Genomic DNA, 11,459 nt, shown 5'->3' with positions numbered 1-11,459 from the left:
GGGTCATACTTTAGGGTCCTTGGATGTGTTTCCTTGTCAGTATCTGAAAGGTGTTTCCCATCTCCCCTGTGCCCAGGTGCTGCTGCCATTCTTTCTTCTGCTTTGTTGGTGTCACTCCTACAGTTTTAAACAAGACTTTATTTTAGACTCAGTCTTTAATTTACATTGTTTTGCTTATATGTATGTATACATGGTGTTCACGGAGGGCAGGAGAGGGAACTGGTCCCCATGAAACTAGCATTATGGATGGTTTTAGGCTTCCATGTGGGTCCTGGAATCAGAACTAAGTCCTTTGTAAGAGCAGTAAGTACTCTAATAGTACTATAGAGCTATCTCTCTAGCCTTAGCATTTATTTTTATTTTTAAATAAGTGTGATGTTGTCAACCTGACTACAACTGGAATTAAAATCCAGTTGACTGGATACACATGAATGGGGTTTTTTCTTAATTAGTCACTTGCAGTTGGAAGATGCAATTTTATCCTGGATCTTCTGGGGTGGAAAGACCCACCTTTCATCTGAGCTTCACCTTCTGGTGGCAACCTATGTAAAAAACATGGAAGGAGGGGCTTGCTCTTTGCCCTTGCTTTTGCGGGCAAATTTATCCCTTTACTGGAATTATAGCCTATTTTGGGATTCTGGCATATACTGAAGACTAGCCGAGACATCCAGCCTTGTAGGCTGAACTACCACTGGATTCTTGGGCCTTCCATTGATAAGACATTGTTTGGGCTAGCTGGATTACACTGTAATAAATAAATCCCATATCAGTAAATACATATATTTTAATCTATGTGTTCTGTTCCTTTAGCGACCCCTAATATGATAAGTGTATATGTGTTTGAGTGTATTTTGAGTGCAATGCCCAAATAGGGCAGACGATATTGGGTCTCTTGGACTTGGATTTACAGGAGGCTGTCAGCTGTCCGAAATGTGTCCCGAGAACCCAACTCTTACTTTTTTGCAGGGGTAATGTTCACTCCTCACTCCTATCTGCTGAGCCATCTCTCACTCCATCCCCTCCACTGTTACTTGACTCATTTGAGTTTTTCACTTTGCTACTGTATTTTTTTCCATGTCACTCCTGCTTTTCACCCACTTTCCCTTTCTCATTTCCTTTCTAGGGCCCGTAGTCAATTAATTTCCTTGTTTGTGCCCTCCTTCAAATCACTGATACTTTTCTCCAGACCAACTTGACATTTTCACCTGTCATTTTACCACGTCCATACCTTTAAGTTCAACACTTGTGGAATTATATTGGAGTTGTATTGCTGTGGCTTTCCATTTTCCTGTGTTTCTATATTACAATTTTTGCATTTGTTGGTTTGCGTTATCTCCTCTGGATTTTTAGGGTATGGGGCAGGATTTTCTTACTGAGCAGCTTTTTCCATTACCAGGCAAAGATGAAACAAACTTCTGGGAATATTCCTCTCACAGATGTAGCCTGTAGCCCACCATCTTATTTGGAAGTTCAGAAATAAGCCTTTACATTAGTATTAGAATACCACAAAAGTATCTAACCACTCCGAAGTGGTTCTTAGTGTGGCAGAAGAATTGTGTAATATTTATCCCTTATATACAGCTCTCATAAGACCTCACTCCTAGGGCTCCCCAGTTTCCTCAGCTGATAGCCCAGTGCCCCCTTGTGGAAGAATACGATTTAAAAGCAATCATTCAATACTGTGGATTACTAATTATCCACAGTATAAACATGACTAGTCCAGAGTGAGGTGCCTAGTTCAATCTCCTAAAGCCCACATTTTAAAAAGCTGGGTAGAATGGCATGATGGATAATAATCCTAGAGTTGGAAACGTAGAGAAAGGTTCTTTAGGCAGAAAGAGTGTATGGGGCAGAGAGAGGGGCTGGAGGACACCTCCAAGGCCCTCTAAATCAACATATACACTTATAGAGACAGAAGCAGCATGCAAAGGGCTTGCAGGGGTCGATACCAAGTGGGGTCCTAGTGTTGAAAGGAGCAGCAGACGTATTGCCCCCCCCCCCATACAGCCCAGAGGCTTACTTACACTTGATAACCACTTGCAAATGAAATGTCCTTTTCTCCAAGGGAACCTCACCAAGGAAGCTGCAGTAGATGGACAAGACAGGATGGACCCAAGGGCATCTTTGGATGTTCACTATCCCATGATGTCAGAGATTTCCCTTCTTAAAGTGTTTTTAAGATTATTATTATATATATAACATATACAAGTACATATTTTTCTTTTTACCCTACAGATCCTTTGCACATATATTATAGCTCCCAATTTAGTGTTTTTATGGGATTCCTGAATGTGTGACTGAGTGAGCCTACTTCTTGTGCTTTTTCTTGAGCTCTTTTCCTTCTGTTTTGTCCAATTCCAATGTGATCATTTTAAAATCTTGTATTATCCCATAACCGCTTAGAATCCTGTGTTTTCTACAAGAGACAAAAAGGGTGGATCAGATTAGAGGAGGTGGAGAAACTGTGAGAAGCAGAGAGAGGGGAAACTAATCAGGATACATTATATGGAAAAAAAAACCCTACTTTCAGTAAAAGCAAAAGAAAAAAATAGCTGATTACATACTCTTACCTTTAAATTTCAGAATATTTTCATTTCCAAATGTTTCTACTCAACTTTCTCTTAATCTGATTTTTTTCCATTTATCTCATGCCTAGTACATTTTAGGTAGGTGTATGCATGCATGCGTACCAGATATCATCCAACACTATTTCAAACATTATCCAGTCAGGTTCTACTTGCTGGACTTGCAGTTCCTGGCTTTATCTAGAACCCTGACCTTCAATAAGCATAAAATCTTTGCCTATATAACCTATTTTCTGCAATATTGGTAATATTTTTATTTTAGCAATAGAACCTATAGCTTTTGTTGGTTATATTTAACTCTAAGATACTCATGGAAAATACAGCAAATATCATGTATTATTAATTTCAATTTTTAAAAAAAACAGGAAGAGCTTATTTTAGAAGAATGCACTTACTTAGGAAACCTGAATAGAGTAAATGAAATTTATATTTAAAAGAACTTTCGAACATAAAACATAACTTCAGCTTAATCAGACATTACCAGGGGAGGCAGTATTTTGGTATCTAGACTTATTTTGAACATTCATATTCATACCAATCAATGCCACCAGGAGATCTTAAGCTCCATGTAACTATAATTAGCAAACTATAATTCTTCTGAAATTCAAACTGAACTACAGTTTTTTTTTTCAGCATAAAGCAAGCATAGCAATAAAAATAATAAAAATGCCACTATGGAGGAAAATATGTGGCTTCTTTAAACATTTGATTCTGATTTCTTTAGTCTCATGGAGAAAAATTAGTTATTTTGCTTCTAGCCAAGATCTTTTTCAATCATATTTTGTTAAATTTTTATAGATTAAAATATAATTACACCAATTTTCCCCTCCCCTTGAGGTCTTCTAACTTCGTATTTTATCAGCTCAGCTATTCCATGCCTAGCTGCCACTCAGAGTATTGAACTGTAGCCCTGGAGAAAGCTAGTTTTCTGAATCTGTCCCTTGGGTCACATAGATAAAAATTCAGTGTTCTCTTGATATAGCACTTTTTCAATCTCACAGGGCTTTGGAACTATTTTAAAGCAGATAATATTGAAAGACATTCATTTTTACAATAGTATGTGTCTGTATCTTAACTTTTTTCCCCATTTCAATTAATTTTCTGAGGGATAATACAGACACCTTTTTCCGCAGAACTAATTTCTTAACAAATTCTTGTTATGTGCAGTTCTTAGGGCTTTATTTTCGGCTTCTCAGTAACAAAGTTCCGACTTGCTTTCCTTCCTATTTGGAATGGTGTTAGGTTCTTTTGAGCTCAAGTCCCTGCTGCTCACTTAGCAGCAGAACCTTCGGGCACTCTTTCACATCCCCTAAGTCCAAGTAATCTTTATTTTCTGCTTTAGTGTCGGGTTCTTCAGTCTTAGATCTTCATCTCTCAACATGTGCTGTTTAAGGCTTCAATTTTCTGAAATCTTGCTGCTGCTTTACCAACTAGTTTATGTAATAATCTAAATCCTTGTCATTTCAACAATGTTCATAGTATCTTTTTGTTTTGTTTTCTTTTTTCGAGACAGGGTTTCTCTGTGTAGCCCTGGCTGTCCTAGAACTCACTCTGTAGACCAGGCTGGCCTCAAACTCAGAAATTTGCCTGCCTCTGCCTCCCAAGTGCTGGGATTAAAGGTGTGCAGCACCACTGCCCAGACAAGCAGTGACTTCTTGAGAAGACACTAGTAAAGATACTCCTAATAAAGACACTGTGAACAAGCCGGGCAATGGTGGCGCATGCCTTTGATCCCAGCACTTGGGAGGCAGAGGCAGGCGGATTTCTGAGTTTGAGGCCAGCCTGATCTACAGAGTGAGTTCCAGGACAGCCAGGGATACACAGAGAAACCCTGTCTCAAAAAAGCAAAACCAAAAAAAAAAAAAAAAAAAAAAAAAAAAAAAAAAAAAAAAAAAAAAAAAAGTTTAAGTTCTCAATCTAATAAGGTACCTCAGTGAAAAAAAGTCACTGCTCATCTATACAAAATTGCTCCAGTGTTTAGTGAAGTACACTAGCCACTTTATTTTTGGGGGACAGTCTCTGTAGACCAGACTGGTCTTGAATTTGTGACAATTCTCTTTCTTTGGTCTCCCATGCTCTTAGATTACAAAAAAACAAATCACAATGACTAACATTTAGGCTCCAATTCTAATTTTAGGTCTTTAGCTATTTCACCAAATATATAGTCACTCATCCCACTCAAGACCCAAACCACTTGAAATCAGTACCATAAGACTTGGAATCAATTTCTTCCAAACTCCATTTTGACGTCCTCTTATGAAAGATGAATATTCCTCATGGGATCTAGAAAGTCTCCTTTTAGTTGACTTTGTCCAATTTCACCAGAAGATTCACCATTGATGGCACAAAAAGTGTTAGAAAATGTATCCCTTAAGACTTAAAGTCAAAATGACTCCCTGAGTTTCTCATTATAGTCATAATTCCAGTGTACAACTCTATCAGACTGCCAAGGCAGCAAAGGATACTGCCAATGAATAATGTTTGCAAAGAAAGGAATCTTATTATGGTCAGTAAATTTCAACAGTGAACCTAAAATATTCAATAGACTATGTTGTAAATAGATATAAAGTCAGTTTAATTCTGAAGAGTGTACGTCCTTCCATTCTTTTCATCCTGGCATTCACGGACTTACCATTTTTGGTTCTAACAATCCCAGATTATATCTTTTTCTCCAAGATAAGGTTGTTTCATCTACAAAACCTTCATGCACCTTTACAGCATCTTTCTGAAAACTTGCTGCAGCTTCTATGACAGTACTGCCACCTTGTACTTTCATGTTGTAGAGATGATTGTTCTCCTTAAGTCTCATAAATCAATCTCTGCTAGCTTCAGACCCTTTTGTAGCTTTCACTCCTCTCTGAGCCTTGATAAATCGAACAGTCATGGTCTTAATCTGGATTAAGCATTTTGGATAAAAGGAATGTTATATCTGCTTTGATCTTCTAACCAGACCACTAAAACTTGTCCTGTATTAGCAATGAAGCTGTTTGGCAAGTTGCCTCTCTTTGGCTTAGTTCTTTTCTATTCTCTACCCCCTTAAAAAGACAAAAATAAAACATATGCACGTATGTGTGTGCATCTGTGTATTCACAGGTCAGAAGACAACTTGAGGAAGTTGGCTCATTTTTATCTGTGGATTCTGGGGGTCAAATTCATGTAGGTTATGAGTTTGGGGTATTTAATTCTTCTTTTAACACACTTTTTTGTTTTTGATTTAAAGGGCAAGTCAAAAGATTCTTTTTTTCACTTTAGCACTGAGAGCCACTGTATGGTTGTTAATTGGTCTAATTTCAATACTGCAGCTCAGAGGCTAGGGAAGATCTAAAGAGAGGAAGAAAGGCTGGGGAACAGTCAGGGAGCAATCAAAATACATTTATGTGATTAAGTTTGCAATGTTCTTTGTGTATAGGTTAGGATATCCCCCCCAAAAAATGTGCTCAAACTGATACAGTGATAATTATAGTTTGAAATATAGTAAGAATTACTATAATGTGACAGCTATTAAGTAACCATGCACAATTTGAAAATGATGTTGATAGTCATGCCTAACCACAGTAGAGACAAACCTTAAATTTGTAAAACATCCAAAATTATCTTCAAAGCACAATACAATGATATGTCTATTCATAATTTTTTTCTTGTGAGAATACACTAACTACTATTAAGGCCATTTTATATTTTATTAACTTTTTTAAAAAAGATTTATTTTATTTATTTTATGTGTATGAGTACACTGTAGCTGTACAGATGGCCATGAGCCATCATGTGTGTGGCTGCTGGGAATTGAACTCAGGACCTCTGCCGGCCCCACTTGCTTAGGCCCTGCTTGCTCTGGCATAATTCACTGTAGCTGTCTTCAGATGCACCAGAAGATGGCATCAGATCTCATTACGGGTGGTTGTGAGCCACCATGTGGTTGTTGGGATCCGAGCTTAGGACCTTCGGAAGAGCAGTCAGTGCTCTTACCCCCTGAGCCATCTCGCCAGCCCCATATTTTATTAACTTTTAATGTGATACTTTGTTATTCAGTTTGACATTTCCCTAGTAACATAGAAGTTTTAACACATACAGAGACACTAACAAACCTCTCCACAAGTATTTCTTGTTGTTTACTTGGTTTTTAACCAGCTGTGGTCCTTTATCATAAGACATTTAATTTTCTTGTTTAGTAACATATATTTGCCTAGGTTTCTAGCCTGTTAATAATACCATTTCCACTTTCAAGCTATATAAAGCATTTCCTGAAATGTCTAATTATACTGTTTCAATGAGATCCATTTGAACATTTTTGCTGTTTTTAAAAAAAAAAAACAAACCCCATTTTAACCAAAGAACGTCGGTAAGGGTTAAATGCTTAATTAGTTTATACCCAGTCCCTTTAAAGGTCTGGCAAGCAGAACAGCAAATGTTCTATCTTAGCTACAAGCAAACAGTGGGACATAGGAAAAAAAATCAGTGTTTCTTAATGGTAAGAGAAATACTGTATTTTAGAACATGACACTGCCATGTTATAAATCTCTGTAACAGAACTACTCTATGAAAACAGAGCATGTAAGTAAATTTTGATGTGACCATTTCATTTGTGTGAATGGTGAAAATTTAAGTGTATGTGTATTATCTTATATACACATTCAATTATTTAATGATTACCCATTAAGTAAAAAATATTACAGAAAAGAACAAGAAGGTATTTGAAGAAATTAAATTTTCTCTTCAATCATCATATATAGAAATTCTGAATTTAAAAGCCACATACTTAAAATCAACTAAACTGGCAGAAGTATTTCTTAAAACAAAAGCATGCGAAAAAAAATCACTGCATGATTGTTTATTTAAAATATGACTCTGGATGTAAATACATATGGGCTTACATAATATGTGGTTATTCATATAAACTCTCAATTAAAATGCTCAATAGTTCATCCCCAAAGCCTTTTCATTTTAATAAACACAACAGTACATTTTCTTTCTTATGGAAAGTGTTTAAAGCCTTTTGAATCTTGATTTGTGAAGAGATTACTAAAAAATAACTTAGCTACATCAAAGAAAAATATTGTTTGTAATGTTGTCACAGATTTCTCCATGGCAAAATACTCATATATTGCTATTGCACAATTTACAAGTACAGGTTACTTTGTGCATATAAACTCTCTATAATGACAGTGTTTTCACTGTAACTTACTCACTATATTTAAAATATGAAATACAATTACAAAACCTTTAACAATACACTTTTATAATAAAAGTATCCTGAGGATTTTACAAAATTCATTTACCAGCCCTTCATTTCTTTGCTTTGACTCTTCAATTCCTAATAGTTTTCCGTATTTCATTACATAAAAATGGCCATTTCTAGTTCTAACTAAAAATAAATTTGAGCTAAATAGTATGTAACTGTCCCTTAAACACTTATTCTACTGCCAGTCTCAATGGCTAAAAATCAAGTATGTTTTCAAGTTTTTTTATAACTCAGAATCAGAAAGATATAGCACGAAACAGACAGAAATAGGGTTAGCATATTTAAGATAGAGGCATTGTAAATTTAAATATTTTGGTCAAATTTTATAATAAAATAATATTTTGGCAAAAATAATAAAATATAACATTTATTTCCTATCAATGTAGATCTGCATTTACATTTGTAAATACTATACTTAATTTGACTGTTTTCACATTTGTTTCTAAAAACACTGCTATAACATTTTTAGAATTTTTAGACTAAATGCATCTTAAAAGAAATAAAATTAAAACAAAATTTAACTAAAATGTCTGGTCTTCAAAACAGGTGACAAATTTATAATATAAATGCCTTGTGTGCCACACAACATCTTTATTGCCTACTGAGACTTATTTGATTCAATATCTCTAAAATAATAATCTTAAAACTCTTCTTAAAAGTGACATTAAGATTAAAATAATTTAAAAACTTAAAAAAAAAACAACAAAAACCAGAGCTGCAAGAGAAGTTGTATGCCTGCGGCAGTAGGTGTCATGGCACAAAAATACATGAAAAGACTTCTACTTTGTTTCTGTATATACAATGTCAAGTAAGATGTGAAAGATATATATATATATATACACATATGCACACATATATACATATACATGAATACATTTACATACACACATCTGGGTTATAGAAGGGAAAGAGGAAAACTAATAAAACTCTTGGACTCTCTTATCACTGAAGTCCCAATAGCAATTTTAGTGGCAATGTGTTATCTGTAGCTATATAAATTTTTCATTATTAACAGGAAAAGAATTAGAGCTGTCTGTGTGGCAGAAGTGAGAGGGTGGTGAGCTTGGTGGTGAGTGTTATCTTGGTCGGCACCTGTCTTAAGGGTTTCACGTCTGTGGACTTCATGCAGCGGTGTTTGCACAGAGTTTATAACAATGAGAAAACAAAGTTCCTTTAACACGATGGCATATTTACTAAAATATACTATAAATAAGTATGAATACAGCATTACTTATACATTCTGTGTTAGGCAATAGGATCTAATGTTGAATGACTTGTTATCTTTTAAGGCATCAGTGCATCGAGGGCAAAGCTCCATAAAATAAATATGAAAACAAAGAAAGCATTAGTTTATCCATGGTGCAGGTGATTATTGTGCATTGCATCTGCTCGGCACTTCTACAAAACAGGTAATAAATCATATATCCTCTTGTGAAAATGCTACAGCATAAATTTCACATCATTTTTCAACACCTCGTTTAAAGGACTAAACTGATCCGGCAGTATCCTCATTTTCATTGTTCCATCAGCTCCACAAGAGAAAATGTGATTTGCTGGTCCTGTCTCAATTTGCATGACTCCAGTTCCAATATTTCTAAAAATAGACTGTCGTGCATGTTCATTGATAAAAGTATGCAGAAGACTAAAGGTAGAAAGACTCCAAATCTGAAAGATATGAAGGACAAAATGAAAAAAACTGAGGCTGGTGATGGATTTAAGAATCCAAAATGAAATGTAATTCACTTCGTATGCAGGTAGGACGGTCAGTGCCTGAGCTGTGATCACAGTCTCCTGATTTCCTATAGGCTATCATCATTCACAACTGCTTTTTTTTTTTTGGTTATTCAAAGTCCATTCACTGAGAGTAGGAATTATTAATAATGCACTGAAGATGCTATGACACATGCAGAAAACCTCACCAAGTACAGAAAAGGAGGAGAAACCCTATTCTGTGAAAATCCCAAACCTATTTCTAGATTTCTCTGTAGCACTTCATCTTGTGAATGATCCTCCCCTCTATTAGATTGGCTTATAAAATGAATTATCCAAAACTCTAGCCATGTGATGCTTGGGTGTGTAATTCTACTTTGTTATAAAACTTCCTCTCAGTTCTCTGCTATGTCTTGTTTTTTTCTTTTAGAGGTAAGAATTGAAACCCTGGTGGCCTTTACCAGTGGCAACAAGTTGAAATAAAAAAAGTGGCTTCAAATTGAAAATTTAATTATTAAGCATTAATTAAGCATATTTTAAAACTGGTAACAAAGTAAAATTTAAAGTTAAAAGTATTTCCATTCATTAAAGGATTTATTAAATAGTAATTAGCATTGTTGGCTACAACAGAACTAATTCAACTATTATTTAGAGTATGCTGGTATCATAAATATAAAGGCCTAAGTTTCTAATTTTTTCATATTATAGATACCATGTGTCACCTGTATTTACCTTTATATTGCCTTCTGCAGACCCTGTAACAAAGTACTCTTCAGTTGGATCAATAGCAATGGCTTTAACAGGGGAATCATGGCTCTGAAAAAGCTGCCTCTGTTGTCGTTGTCGAAGGTCAAATACACATGTGAAACCTTTTCTGCCACCCGATATGAGGAGTTGATGTTTGGGAGCATATGCTAAAACTGTGGCTCCACTATCATGGCAGGTGAAAGCTGAAGTCAGAAACAAAAGGGTTAAAAGCACTTAGTAAGAGAAGAAACAGGCATCTACCAGCTGGGTGAGATGGAATAAACACTTGCTTTCCTGCCTAAGGAAAACCAATGCAAAATAAGCAATGAGTTGATACACCAACCATGAGACAAGGAAGAATGACTGGGGAGAGAAGAAAACAGGGGTAGACATAGGATTGTTCCAGCAAACTGCCTAAAGTTTAGTGTCAGAACATAAAGAACGGGAACTCAAGTTGAACTGGACTCAGTAGCAGCAAATGGTTGAATGGTATCTATTATATAAGTGTGACAATTTATAAATATACATTTATAAATATTATAAAGCTGCTAAGAACATTCCTGTACAAGCCTTTTTGTAGCTTTCACATATAAAACAGTACATACAGGTGGATCATGCTAAGTACAAGTTTAACTTTATTAAAATTCTAAGTTTTTCAAAGTGGTTTTTATCTTGTACTTTTCCTGATTACTTTATCTTAACCATATTACAACAAGCTTACTTACCATTCAAATAATGAGAAAGACTATTTAAAAATCCTTGAATATATCATCACTTTGTTCATAAAACTGTTTGTTAAGTATAAAATGTAAAAATTCATCTCTAAATCAAAGCTACCTAGGTCTTCCTGTTTTTTCTATAAATTTGCACCTTACATGTAGCTATAGAACCCATTTGTAGCACAATTTTGTGAAAAGTGAGGTCTGTGTTAAAGATATTTTTGGTTATTTTATGTCACTATTCAAATCTTTTAGCACTATATTGAAAACTGTTTTGCTTTTTTTTCTTTCTCTACTTAATTCTTTTGTGCTTCTGTTAAAGTCTATGAAATATAAGGGAGCCTATGAGATTCTCTAGTCTTTACAATGCTCTTATTTATCTTTTTAAAAAGCTACTGTCATAATGCCTAATTTATTGCAGCTTTTCATTACTTTTGGATTAGGCAGTATGAGTCCTCT

General features: G+C 35.2%; 1 protein-coding gene across 6 annotated transcripts in view; it reads right to left on the bottom strand.

Moving 5' to 3' along the window:
• Positions 1-7,398: 7,398 nt before the first annotated feature.
• The window catches only part of Dmxl1 (Dmx like 1), a 149,269-nt gene continuing 145,208 nt past the window's right edge, over positions 7,399-11,459 (bottom strand). For 3 of the 6 annotated variants that reach the window (XM_031365654.1, XM_031365655.1, XM_031365657.1), the window contains 2 exons: positions 10,267-10,484; positions 7,399-9,489 (listed from right to left, as the gene is read on the bottom strand). In XM_031365654.1, coding sequence (XP_031221514.1) covers positions 9,265-9,489; positions 10,267-10,484 — 443 coding nt within the window. In that variant the 3' untranslated portion in view covers positions 7,399-9,264. The remainder of the gene's footprint in view (positions 9,490-10,266; positions 10,485-11,459) is intronic. The other 3 variants (XM_031365656.1, XM_031365660.1, XM_031365659.1) reach the window with 2 other exon arrangements.

This window comes from Mastomys coucha, unplaced genomic scaffold (genome assembly GCF_008632895.1).
Source record: "Mastomys coucha isolate ucsf_1 unplaced genomic scaffold, UCSF_Mcou_1 pScaffold13, whole genome shotgun sequence".
Taxonomy (NCBI): domain Eukaryota; kingdom Metazoa; phylum Chordata; class Mammalia; order Rodentia; family Muridae; genus Mastomys; species Mastomys coucha.
This window is presented reverse-complemented; position numbering and strand designations above follow the sequence as displayed.